At 56.1% G+C, this 13,528-nt stretch overlaps 1 protein-coding gene across 5 annotated transcripts in view; it reads right to left on the minus strand.

Annotated features, from left to right (window-relative positions):
- Positions 1-753: 753 nt before the first annotated feature.
- Positions 754-13,528, minus strand: part of CACNA1E (calcium voltage-gated channel subunit alpha1 E) — a 153,794-nt gene continuing 141,019 nt past the window's right edge. For 4 of the 5 annotated variants that reach the window (XM_058029920.1, XM_058029921.1, XM_058029916.1 and 1 more), the window contains 7 exons: positions 12,501-12,608; positions 11,903-12,003; positions 11,535-11,641; positions 10,890-10,998; positions 7,853-8,033; positions 7,570-7,760; positions 754-4,790 (listed from right to left, as the gene is read on the minus strand). In XM_058029920.1, coding sequence (XP_057885903.1) covers positions 4,251-4,790; positions 7,570-7,760; positions 7,853-8,033; positions 10,890-10,998; positions 11,535-11,641; positions 11,903-12,003; positions 12,501-12,608 — 1,337 coding nt within the window. In that variant the 3' untranslated portion in view covers positions 754-4,250. Of the gene's footprint in view, positions 4,791-7,569; positions 7,761-7,852; positions 8,034-9,403; positions 9,533-10,889; positions 10,999-11,534; positions 11,642-11,902; positions 12,004-12,500; positions 12,609-13,528 lie in introns of all 5 variants that reach the window. The other variant, XM_058029919.1, reaches the window with a different exon arrangement.

Below are 13,528 nucleotides of genomic sequence, written 5' to 3' on the forward strand. Positions count from 1 at the left end.
AGGTCATGTGGGCTTGGCCCTTGGTATTGTGAGACACACAGGGTAAAGCTCAGCTCAGGGAGGTCCAGAGGAGGTGACTGCCTTCATCTTCCCCTGAGCTCTTCTTGGCACAGTACAGGGAAAGGAGGAGAATGTTCTTGAGAAGCCACAAAGCATCCCTGTCACCCCAGCTCAGCCTGGAGGCTGCCACAGGCTGCTGCCTCACCTCTGGCTGCCGGAGAGCTTTTCATGCTTTAACAAAAAAAGAAAGATGTGACTTCAGCATCTTTGCTTGACAACTCACCCACAAGCTTTGGAGCAGGCAACAGCATCTGCAGCGCCCTGGCACCTCTGGAATGCAGGCATGGAGGGGTGGCCAAGCTCTTTGGATGCCCCCAAGGCACGGGGGGGCACCCAAAGTGACACCATTCCTGCAGTGACACCGTGTCACCGTGATGCCCTTGGCTTCCCCTGGCCACTTTGCTGCAGTGCCACCACCAACAGCTCCTCAGGCTCCTGGCCCTGGCCCTCCCAGCTCCCCCAGAGCCCAGCACCTGGAAGCAGCCAGGTCAGAGCCACAGCTAGCCCAGGACATCTCAAATATCCTCCCTGCCCCTCTCCTCCAGAGCCCCCCACATGATGGCAGTGCCAGCACAGGCTCTGTACCTCCCCCTCCCTGCCATGGGGACATTTTCAGGGGTCCATGACAATACCCAGAGTCCCCACAGCCCCCCCAGCACCGGGCGGGTGCCAATGAGACCAAGCCTGCAGCACTTCTTTACAACAAGGTTTTATTTTTCTTTCCTTTTGACAAAAAACATTGAGGAGTTGTACATTGTTGGTGGTCAGCTCGGTTCCCCGTTCGGGTCCCAACGAGCAGCTTTATGTTACAACATCCCACCCCAGAGCCTGGGGGATGAAGGCAGAGCATCTCCCACCCTCCCCAGGAGAGACACCAGGATGGCACAGCTGGGCTCTGTGTGCCAGGGCTGCCACCCCTCCTCACACAGCCCCGCCAGGAGATCTGCAGGGCTTCCAATCCAGTCCCAGCGCCCAACTGGGAACCAGTTGCACGCCCCTGGTGAACTCCTGCCTGCCCAGGGCATGTCCTCTGCAGGCAGAGATTGAAATCCATCCCTCCGTGCCCATCCTGCCTCCGAGTTGGCACAATCCTGGTGTCCGGGAGGCCGCGGAAATGTCCCGAACTCCACAGAGGAGAGGTTGCCCAGCGGCAAAGCCCAGTCCAGCGCCTTGAAAAGCAAGGCACGGGCTGCAGTGGTGCCTCGGGGCCGGTTCGGGTCCCCCCTCGGCTCTCCCGTGGTTCTCCCGGGGGGTGTTTTTGGTTTCAGAGACGCGCTGTGGAGGCGCCACCGTGTCCCCTCCTGTCCCCAGCGCTGCGGCTGCTCCGGGAGAGGCAGAACGGGGCAGTTTCGGGCCCTTTCTGGGCGAAAAGGGGCTGTGTCGTGTCGCACACAGTTTCTGTACGTTAGTTGAACACAGGGCTGACATGCCAAAGAGCTGCGGCTCGGGCGGTGGCTGTGCCCCATCCTGTGCCACCAGCACCAACACCGCTGGCCGGCCCCATGCTCGGGGCTGGGGGAAGGAAAAGCGCCCAAAAAGCTGGAAATCGCATGGAAGGTGCCCCCGCTCGGAGAGCATCGCTGCCTCCCTCCCACCCGCCAGGCACAGACACAAAAAGCCGCCTCCTCCTACCCTCCCTCCCCTCCGCGGGCTCTTACTCAGAGCCCGGCGCATTGTCAGACACCTTTCCGCATTTAGAAGGAGACGATACCGACACCTATATTTAGAGCAGGTACGGCATCGCCTTCCCCTGCCCCCGGCCAGACCCGGCTCTCCCAAATCCCAGAGCTCCGCAGGCTTCGGGGTGAAGCCACGGACGGCTCATGGAAGGCTGGAAGGGGACAGGAGGTGCCCGTGTCCCCAGCCACCAAGGGACCTTCCCCAGGGCTGCATGGGACAGGGTTTGTCCCATGGAGACAGAGGGGGTGTGCAGGATCTGAGCCTGTGGAGTTTTGGATCCCTGGGCAGGTTTGGGAAGCAGCAGAGGGGTCCCCCAGCATCAGGGACCGCTGGAGGCAGGAGGAGCTCTGGGCCCTCTAAGGGGGCACAGGGGGCACTTTGGCCATGGGAAGGGGGGGGTTTAGTCCATGCACAAGCCCTGGAGCTGGAAGCCTTCAGAGCCACTGGGATTTGCTTCTCACAAAGCAGAGCTCCCTCAGGGGAGCTCACAAAGCGGTCAGGGCATGGTGTGCACATGCAGGAGCAGGGCACTTGGTGCATCTTCCCATCAGGAGAAGGCAATGAACTATCCAGGACCAAAGCAAAGCCAGGCCAGAGCTGCTGCTCAGCTGGAGAACAGCCCCAGAGACCCAGACCACAACAACCTGCAGCAAAGCAAAGCCGTGGGCAGGAGGAAGGGCAGGGTGAGGCTGTGCTGCCTTCACCTGCCCATCCCCAGGTCCCATCGCCACCCAGGGCCACCACACCTAGTCCAAACACACCAAGCATCCTCCAGCCCTCAGGACAAACCCTTCCCTGAGGCTCCAAAGGCACAGCACCCTCCAGCTCCCCAGACCACACTGGGGCTGACACCAGACACAGCTCACAGCAGAAACACAGCACTGCTCACCAGGGTGAGCCCCCCATCAGCACAGGCCACCAGCAGCACCTCCCTGGGCACAGCACTGCACCCACTGCATGGATCCTTGAGAGCTGACAGCACTTAATTAGCAGATTAATTAATGACTGGAGCTGGAAGGTGGTCCTGTTCTGCACTGTCAGTGTTTGCAGGAGGGCTGAGCCTCCCTGCTCAGGACAATGCTCCTTCCCAAAGTCTCCCCAGCTCTTGGGCTCTCTCCTGCTCCCACACTGGGGCCATGGGGTTTGCACAGCCAGCCCCCCATGGCAGCCCCCAGAAAGGGCACAGGCCATGGCTGCAGGGGAAACTGAGGCAGGGCTGGTGCCAAACCCCAATGCCTGTGCCCAGAGGAAAGATCTTAAAGGTACATCATGCACTCAAAACATCTTCACTCCCCTGCACACATGGATTTCTTCTTTTTCTGGGAAAACAAGCAAAGAGACCTCTGAGAGAGAGGTTTGCCATCACCCCCTCGGCACTGCCTTCTCCCTGGGACAGCTCTGTCCTCATCCCTTGGGCATCCCCCTCCTGCAGGCACCGAGCTGCCCGAGGAGCCCTCGCCACAGCCATCTCTGAGAGAGAAAATGCAATTCCCAGCGCTGGAAACACCTGGGAGAGGGAGCTAGGTGACATTCCCAATGCTCTGTACAGCAGCCCCCCGGGGAGGCTCAGTCCTGCCCCCACCAAAGCAGGCAGCAGGAGCCCCAAGGGGCTGGCCAGCATTGTCAGGTGATTAAAACAAATCTATGTATGTGTATATCTTTATATATACAGCATATAAATATATATACACACACACACCCCGTTATATACACACACAGGCACACCTAGAGTTCTCCGTATATAAATAAATATATGTCGGCGGGACACAGGGTACATCCGGCAGCACTGAGCCCCCCACCCCCAGTACAAACCAGTTCTGCCCCCTCTGGCAGCCACAGCTGCTCTGCTCTGTCTGGGTGCATCCCAGCCCCTCATCCCTGCCCGCACGGTCGCATCCTGCCCCTTTTCCAGGCAGGATGAGACCCTCGGCAGGGAAGTGCAAAGCCACAGCAGCACAAGCCCAAGCGACAGAGCAAAGGGGGTGGGTGCCTTGCATCCCTTTGCTGGGACTCTCCGGCCATAGGGAGCAGAAAATCCCTCGGGATGAGCTTGCCTGGGGATCCCCTTGGGGCAGGGAGCGGGGCTGCGGCCGGGGAGGGCTCTCCCTTGTCCCCCAACACACCAACCCGGCCAGGCTGCTCTGCTGCCCATCCAATGCTTCTCTGTGCAGAAAAAAAAGTGATAATAATAACCGAAACTCAACAGATTTTAATTTTTTTTTTTTGCACAAAGACTTTTTTTCCCCTTTCTTTTCTTTTTCATTGTGGTTTGGTTTTTTTCTCTCCTTTCCGGTCGGTTTGGGGTGGGGGCTTTTTTTTGTTTGGTTGGTTGTTTTGTTTTGCTTTGTTTTGCTTTTTTGTTTTTTTTCCCCCTGCGTTTGGTTTTGGTTTTTCAGTTTCATTCCCAGGCGCGGCGAAGAGCATGCATCGGAGAAGGGCAGGGCGGGATGGACGGGGGGCAGCCGAGGCGAGGTCGGGGTTTGAGGCTCGGGGGGACAGAGGGGCAGCTTCTAGCACTTGTCATCTTCCTCGGTGTCGCTGAGCACGTCGATGCTGGCCCCGCACATGACGCCTTGTGCCGCGCCTCGCCGCCGCCGCCGGTAGTGCCCGTTGGGCATCTGCCAGCCGTGCCGCAGCGGCGGCGCCGAGCCGATGGTGTTGGAGCGGCCCAGGCTGGTGGCCACGGCCGCCTCGAAGGTGAGCGTCTCCTCCTCACCGCAGTCTGAGGCGTGCGAGTCGTCGTGCAGCGCCAGGTAGGGCTCCGAGATGTAGCGCTGCGGCGTGGACTGCCGGCTCTGCTTGCCCGCCGGAGAGCTGGAAGGTTCCGCCGGGCCGGCCGCGCTGGGATCCAGGCTGGCGGAGAGCAGCGGAGAGCCGCCCTCGCTCTCGTCGGCCGGGGGAGAGGTGTCCCCGGCGTGCCGCAGCATGGAGGCGTAGGACAGCAGGGGACGCGGCTTGGGGGGCACCGGCGGCAGCTGGCGGCGGCCTCGCCGGGGCGTGCTGGTGTCCGAGATGGAGGGGATGGAGCTTTCGCTCAGGGAGCCCATGCCCTGCAAGGCAGCGGGACACCGTGGGCAATGCAGGCAGCACCACACACCAAACCACACCAAAGCACACCTCACCGCACCACACACCAAACCACACCAAACCACATCACACCTCAGCAAACCACACCAACGATCACCACACCACACCACACCACACCAAACCACACCACACCAAACCACACCACACATCACCAAACCACAGCACGCCACACCAAACCACAGCACGCCACACCAAACCACAGCACATCACACCAACCCACACCACACCACACTCGGGAAGTGATCTCAAAGCTGGGCCATCTCCTGGAACTCCACACTTCCCACTGAAAAAACTTCTTATCGCTTCTCATGAGCCAGAGAAGTGAAAAGCAGATCTGTCAGCGTTTGGGAAATAAAGGGGAATTCACCCAAAGTGAAAGGCAGGATAAAAGCAGTCCCTACCACAGGTCATGTGGGCTTGGTCCTTGGTGTTGTGAAACACACAGAGTAAAGCTCAGCTCAGGGGGGTCCAGACAAGGTGGCTGCCTTCATCCTCCCCTGAGCTCTTCTTGGCACAGTACCACCACACCAAACCAAACCACACCAAACCACACACCACACTACACTGGACTATTCTGGCTACTACTCTTGTGCCGGAGTGGAGTAGTGTGGATACGGGGGTTGGTCCTTCTGTAGCAGCTGAGAGTCATGGGTAGAGGCCGAATTGGGTGGATTTTGCGGTTGTGGCCAGAATGAGACCTAGTAGGGGTAATGTAGGAGTTTGGGAAGGAGTGGAAAGTTGTTGGATTTCTCAGGTGTTTGTGGTGGAAGCCAATCCAGGCCACACCACACCACACCACACCAAACTACACTGCATGTGACAGTGTTCACAGGGGTCCGAGGAAGAGGGAAGAGACGAGGATCTGACTCCATGTTTCAGAAGGCTGATTTATTATTTTATGATATATATATTATATAAAAACTGTACTAAAAGAATAGAAGAAAGGATTTCATCAGAAGGCTGGCTAAGAATAGAAAAAATAAAATAATGATAACAAAGGCTTGTGGCTTGGACTCTTTGTCCAAGCCAGCTCACTGTGATTGGTCATTAATTAGAAACAACTGCATGAGTCTAATCACAGATGCACCTGTTGCATTCCACAACAGCAGATAACCATTGTTTACATTTTGTTCCTGAGGCCTGTCAGCTTCTCAGGAGAAAAGATCCCAATGAGAGGATTTTCCATAAAAGATGTCTGTGATAACCACACATCACACTACACCACACCACACCACACCACACCCTTCTCATGTCACGGACATATTTTATGAAATATCCTCTCATTGGGATCTTTTCTCCTGAGAAGATGACAGGCCTCAGGAACGAAAGGTAAACAATGGTTTTCTGCAGCTCTGGAATGTGACAGGTGCATCTTTGATTGCTCTCATTAATTAACAGCCAATCACAGTCCAGCTGTCTCGAACTCTCTAGTCAGTCACAAGATTTTATTATCATTCCTTTCCATTTCTATTCCTTGCTAGCCTTCTGATGGAATCCTTTCTTCTATTTTTTAGTATACTTTTAATATATCATTTAATAAAATATATATCATAAAATAATAAATCAGCCTTCTGAAACATGGAGTCAAGATTCTTGTCTCTTCCCTCGTCCTGAGACTCCTGAGAACACCACCACACTCTCCCCACATCCTGAGCTTTTTTGCCTTTATTTTGTGAAAAATCTCTTCGCTGGGATTTCTCCTTCTGGCAAAGATGAGAAGCCTCAGCTTCTCCATGTTTTGCTGCTTTGGAATGTGATTGAGAGAATCATTTACCCAGCATATAAATTGTTTTAACTTAATGACCAATCCAAATCCAGCTGTGTCAGACTCTCTGGTCTGTCACGGGTTTTTATTATGCATTCTTGTTTTAGCCTTCTGATGTATCTTTTCTCTTTCTTTAGTATAGTTTTAGGTTATAATTTTTAATATAATATAATAATATAATAAATCAGCCTTCTAAGAATATGAAGTCAGATTCTCATCTCTCACCTCATCCTGGGGACCTCACAAGACCACAACACCCGTGGAAGCTGCCTCTGTCTTGAGAGGGCCATTCTGTCCCATCCCTGCCCCACAAGCTCATCGTGGTCTTCCTCACAAAGAGAAGCACACGGGCAGGCACTGATGTCCCTGGTGACCAGTGTCAGGACCCAAGGGAATAGCGTGAAGCTGTGCCAGGGCAGGTTTAGGTTTGATATTTGGAAAAAGTGCTTCACCCAGAGGGTGGTCAGGCATTGGAAAATGCTCCCCAAGGAAGTGGTCACAGCACCAGGACTGACAGAGCTCAAAACGCTTTCAGACAATGCTCTTGGGCACATGGTGGGATTCTGAGCTGGACTCAACGACCCTCATGCTCTGTTCCAATTTAGGATACTCTATGATTCCATGCTCTTGGTGGTCAATAGCAAAAAGCCCTCCCAAACACACCCTAGGAAGAGCTGACAGCTCGCCATGGGTGGCATCTCCATGGGTGGCATCTCCATGGGTGGCATCTCCATGGGTGGCTTCAGGCTCACTCAAGCAGGCACCTCCAGGCTGGCACACCTGACCTTGGCAGGGAGCGGATGCCATAGCAGCAAGAGGATCAGCATGACATCCAACCCTGTCCCCAAATACTCTGCAGGGTGCTCAGGAGACACAGAGATGCCACTACCAGGAGATGAGATGTTTCAGACCTCCCAGAAGCGGGGCTTGTCTTCCCATTTTTCCTTTACACTTAGGAAGGGATCCCTGTCACCCACCTGCCTGCTGGGTGTCTGTGACCTGCCCTCGCTGGGTGACCGTGACTCGCGCCGCCGCTCTGGTGACTCCTCCTGTGCCTGGGGAGTCCTCTCCTCGGAGTTGCAGCGGGAGATGTCCGGGGACAGCAGGTGCTTGCGCTCTTTGGACCGGCCCCGCTCCCTGCCCGAGCGGTGCCCCTCGGACCGGTGGCCTGCAGGACACCCCCATCAGGTCAGTCCCTAGCACCACCCCTCGGCAGCAGCTCAGCTCTGGAGGGGTTTTTGGGGGTGTTTTTGGGCTCACCCGAGTCGGCGTTGAGGCGCCGGGCGGACAGCTGGAGCGAGGAGTGGTAGCTGCGCCGGCGGGACTTGTAGGTGTTGTCGCTGCTGCGCTCCATGGAGAACTCATCCAGCCAGGAGCTGTTGGGCCGCTTGTCCCGGATGGTGGAGAAGGATCTCCGCATGGAGCTGGTGTCTGTCACCACCTGCAAGCAACCCCGGCCAGCCAGGGACAGCATTAGAGCCAGGCAGGGCTGGGGGACACGAGGGATCCGTTCACCCCCAGCCACGGGGATGGCCACGCCATGGGACGGGGAAATTTGGGGTGGGGGGCAGCCAGCCTGAGAACAGCCCCCCCAGATAACCTCTGCACAAAGCGGGGGTGGGAGGAAAGGGGGGTTTGGCCTTGGAGCTCGTGGGCTGCCCTTCCCCAGCGGGCTGGAGCTGTGCTGCACGGGTAGAGCCAAGCCCAGGGGCTGGGGGAGAGCAGCAGCACCTCCTGCTCTGTGTGGGGACACAGAGGGCACACAGCATTGCTGCCTCCCCAGCATCCCTCCCCACTGGGAAAGCAGGGTCAGGAGGAGCAATCCTTGAAAAGATTGTTGGGAGAGAGAGGTCCCCCAGTGCCCTTTGCTCTGGGTTCATCTTTCCAGCTGCCACCACTTTTCCACACACCTCCCTACTCTTCCTTTATTCCCACATCCCCAGCCCTTTCCCTGCACTCATTCCCTATCTATCTCCCCACTTATGCTGTTGTTGTATCTTCCCTTTCCTTTTCTTCCTGCCTCCCATGCTTCTCCTTCCTACCTTCTCCCCTCATTACACCCTGTGTTTTCACATGTTATGGGGAAAACATCACCTCCTTCCTTACTTCCTTTGCTTAGTTCTAGCAGCTTTCTGCCACTGCAGCCTCAGGCTGTTCTCTATCTCCTCTTTCCTTTCCTGCTCCCATCCCCTCCTTCTCGTCCTCTCCTTTGCTGCTGAATGACCAAGAAAGCCCATGACACAAAGCCTCCCTTTGTCTTCACACCCTCACAAAGTGCCACACCAGGACTTGGTGCCTGCACCAAGGTGAGTCAGCAGAACCAGAGACTTCACAGCAAACACCAAACCCCAAAAAACATCTGTGTCTGGGGGGAGGCTGAGCACAGGACAGAACAACAGAGAAACCAGGCAGACAGATGAGGAGGTGAGACGTGGCCTGGGTTCCCCTGGACAGACAGAGCACGTGTTGGGATGATGGCAAAGGACAGAGAAGGCTTTTCATCACCTGTGGTCCTCTGACAGCTGGGCTGGGGCTCCTCAAACCTCAGCCAGTGCCCAGGGCTGCAGGAAAGGAGGGGGACAAAATGATCCTGGACCTCCCCCATGAGCCTGGAGAGGGATCCCCCAGGCTGCTTTCTGCTGCCAGCATCCCCCCTGTAGGGCACCAGCAGCTCTCCTGCTTGTGCAGAACCCAAAGAAGGGGAGAAGCTCCGGTGTCAGGGTGCTGGGAATGCCACAGGGCTCAGCACAGAGAAGCCTCAGCCTTATCTGGCAGGCTTTGATCACCTGTGGGGGCTTTGCTTGGTTTTACCTGGGGATCCACAGTGAGACGAGGCATGGAGGAGGCCCTCCCAGAGACAGCGTGGTCCTGAGTGTCCACGGGAAGGTAGCTGCCACGGTTAGAGGGCTGCACTCTTTGAAACTCCCTAACCTCTGGCTCCTGGAAATAAACACACAGCCAAGCTCTTGGGATGGGCTTGGAGCAGGGCAGCACGCTGCTTTGGCCCTCTTGGCAGGGGACAGCCCTGCTTGCTCAGCCAGGGACACAATTTAGGTTGGCCAAAATCAAGTAGTAAAACACTAGCACGGGTTGCCCAGAGAGGTGGTGGATTCTCCCTCCCTGGATGTGTTCAAGGGCAGGTTGGATGGGACTCTGAGCAACCTGATCTGGCTGAAGACATCCCTGCCCATGGCAGGAGGGTTGGAAATAGATGAGCTCTAAAAAGTCCATTCCAACCCAAACTATTTGATGATTCTATGAAAAACAGAGTCTAAGCCAGTAGAATTCATCACATTGCCACTGAAAAATACCCTCCAGTGCCCAGGTGAGCCCTGATGTGGTGCTTCATGGCCAGCTAGCTGCCCTTGCACCTCTACAGTGACAGTGCAAACCCTGCCTGGGCCTGGGGGCACCCTGACTGCTCAGGGTTTAACTCCAAAGGGACAAATGGATAGGATTTTCAAAAACAAGTCTTCCTGGCCACATCCCTGTTAAAAAAGCACACACTGCCCACAGCACTTAAATGCTTTGGTTAATTCCCAGATTTTGGGGGACTCTGTGGATGTTCATGTGCACTCGCGGCGTCCAGGAGACGGGCACAGAGCGACCCTGGAGGGGTCACTGGGAGGTGACTTTATGGGGGCAGGGGGGTCTGATGTGCCCCCTCCCCACGTGGCTGGGGTGGCCGAGGCAGGGGACACCTGCCTGTGTCATACACAGGTGACACAGAGCTGCAGACCCTGGGGACACAGGCTGGGGACACAGGGTGGTGCCACACTGCGCGGGGTGGCGCAGGAACGCAGACATAGAGAGATGTGTGATATATAGAGATGTGTGATATATATAAATATGTGAGATATATATATATACACACACAGACAGACAGGAGGCCAGGGAGGGCTGCTCCTGCTGCAGACAGTTTGACAGCTTGGCTGGGGGGACTGGGGACAGCACCACTGACAACAAAATGGACACGAAATCCGAAAACATCAGATACCATCACTCAGCACGGGGTAACCCACTGACATGAGTGCTCAGTGGAAAAAATAGCCTGTGGAGAGAAGGATATTTTACTGCAGCACATTGGTCATGGCTCTCACCCCAAAAGCACTTGCGCTGCCTGGCCCCACGGGCCAGGGCAGGTCCAGGCATGGCTGTGTCCCCAGTGCCAGGACATCCAGGGATATTTGTCCCGTTTTGGATCTGCTGCCATCCCTGAGCTGTGCTCGCTCCCCACACCTCCCCATGCCCACCAGCATCCACGCTGGGGCTGCAGAGGAGCAGTGCATGACTTTACCAGAGACTGGTGCTCCTGGAACTGCTCCTGGGCTGGATCCATGCACGCCAGCTGGAAGATCTCCTGTGGCGAGAGCGGGCTCAGCGAGGGGTACCCGCCTCGGCTGCTCCTGCAAACACAGCCCAGCTTCAGGGACGTGATCCCACCACCCTGGCATCACCTCTCCTGCAGCTGGGGAGCCCCCTGCCTGCCCCCCCAGGCTGCTGAGACCCCGTGTTTGAGCAAGCATCAAGTTCCCTGGAGAGCTGAAGTGGTGCCCCAAGGCAGGAGGGGACAGCAGTGCCCCAAGTCCTGCAGCAGCAGTGGGACATCCCAAGGGCAGTGACAGAAACCCTTATCAGCTCATTCCCACCAGCCAGGGTGCTGGAATCTCCCAGTGACCCTGCACTGCTCAACAGCTCCTGGGGTCCAGCTTCACCCTTCCTGCAGGAGGAGCATCCACAGACCCCTGGCCATTCCCTTGTCCCACCCTGGCTGCTGCTAGCGATGCTGACACACACCAGGTACCTGGAGTCCTGCAAAAGCTTTGTGCCAGGAGATTCCCCCCTGCTCCCAGCAGCAATTTAACCCTTTCTGCAGCCCAGTGCCAGCTCCAAGAAGGAAAGAGGGGCTGCAGGAGCAGGAAAGTGGCAAGGCAGCACTCACAGGCCCGAGAGGGTGTCCTGCTGGAGGTACGGCAGAGCCTTGGCGTTGGAGATGATCTCCTGGGGCAGAGAGGACGGCTCCATGCGCTGGAACATGGGGGCATTCTTCTGCATTGAGGAAAGGAAGAAACTGAGCCTGCAGGAAACCTGGATGAGCACCCAGTGCTTCCCCAGCCAAGCTCTCACAACTCAGAAAAAGAGGGCACCGTGCTCATGCTCCCTGTCAGGGACTGAGGATGACCACAGACACACATTGTAGTCCCCAGCCCCAGCCTGAGCTGTTGTTTTCACCCTAGCTGACTGCATGTTTGGGCTGAGAAGGAGAGAGGGTGATCTGAGCATCCGTGTCCTGCCCTGGCTGAGCCTCACCTGCTCCTCCAGCTGCTGCCGCTGCTTCTTGGCCTTGCTCTGCTTGTAGTAATCCATGATCATCATGGCTGCATATATTTTCCCAACAGTCAGGTCAGAGGCTGGGAGCATGAGAAGGAACAAAATGGGGTCACTTGTGTTGTAAGATAAGGCACTGATGTGGATCTTGGGAAGAGCCCTGCTCTGGATACCCTGGTGACCCTCAAACTCTTGTCATCACTCTAAAAAAAAGAGTGCTGAGCACCCAGACACTCCCCGTGGGGATAAAATAGATGGAGATGGCTTGAAATCATCATCACCCTAATCCACCAAGGCACACATCCTCATCATCTCATCAGGTGTGCTCAGCCTCCCTCCCTGCTGTGCTCCAGAGAGCATTCGCAGGAGACTGTGGCTTTGGCAGGAGCAGATCCCTGCAAACTGGGGGCTTTTCCAGAGAGTTCCCAATCAGAAAGAGGCAGAACAAGGCAAAACAAACCCTTCTCCACTTCTCCTTGAGCCGGGGATGGGTCTGGCCAGTCCCCACCTCCCTTTGGGAAGAAGTTGCTGTGGGGATGAGGGGAGTTTGAAGGCAATGACAGCCCCCCCAGAGACTCACTTTTTGGCATGGGCACCAACAGGTCCAGCATCTTCTGGGAGAGGTGAGGCCAAATGGTCAGGATCTCCTTTTGAAGCTCGGAGTCCAACTGCTGCCAATCTGCACCACCTTCAAGAGCAGGGAGCAAAACCGGCCCAGACACATCAAACCTCAGCACCAGGGTCCAAGCAGCCCCCCTTTCCCATCCTGCAGTGAGGTTCCACCTCAGCACTCATCTCTCTGGGCTGGGAGGGCCACCTTGCATCAGCCAGCCTGGTCTCCTGCTCCCACAGGGAAACCTTCCCCCCATCCCCTCCATATGTGCCTCCATCTCCCCATCCCCTGCCCTCCCACTCAAAGCTGCCACCTTCAAGCTTGCCTTGGGTCCGTCTCTGCAGCTCCCATCCCACTCCAGCCCACACACACCTGCTGCTGCCCCACTTTCCTTGTGCTGGTGAGCAGATCATGTGCTGGTGGAAGAGCAGCTCTGCTTGGTAAACCCAGAAATGCTCAGTGAGGCTGTGCACGGGGAGCAGAGTTCTCTGGCCAGGGCTTTGCTGAGCTTAGCAAGCCCCAGGAGCACCAGAAGCTGCCAATGTGCCCCAGCAGAGCCACCCAAGCACAGGGGCAATTTTGGTGGTCTGTAGGACACCCAGGTTCAAATCTCTGCTTTGCTGGAGGGGTTTGAACCCATCCTTGCTGTCTGAGCACTGGGCTTTGGATGACATCTCACCCTGGGTTGGGTTTTCTCCCAATAGCTGAGCTGTTCCCAGGGGATGTTTCATTGAAAATGCCATGTTTCTGCAGGAAGTTTTTGATCTGATGAATCACAGCCTTTCCAGTAACAACAACAAAGGAGGTTTTCCTGCTCTGAACATTTTATCTTCCCTGAGAGACAGAGAGGTATCTTTTCCCCACAGGCTCAGGAAGCCAAGCACGTCTTTCCCATCCTTGGTTTGGCTTTTTACATGGGGAGGAAGGGGAATTCTCTCTCTCCTCCATTACACAGTGGACATTGAGCTGTTTCTTTTCTCTAGAAACAGCTTCTG

This window comes from Melospiza georgiana, chromosome 9 (genome assembly GCF_028018845.1).
Source record: "Melospiza georgiana isolate bMelGeo1 chromosome 9, bMelGeo1.pri, whole genome shotgun sequence".
In the NCBI taxonomy this organism is placed as follows: Eukaryota; Metazoa; Chordata; class Aves; order Passeriformes; family Passerellidae; genus Melospiza; species Melospiza georgiana.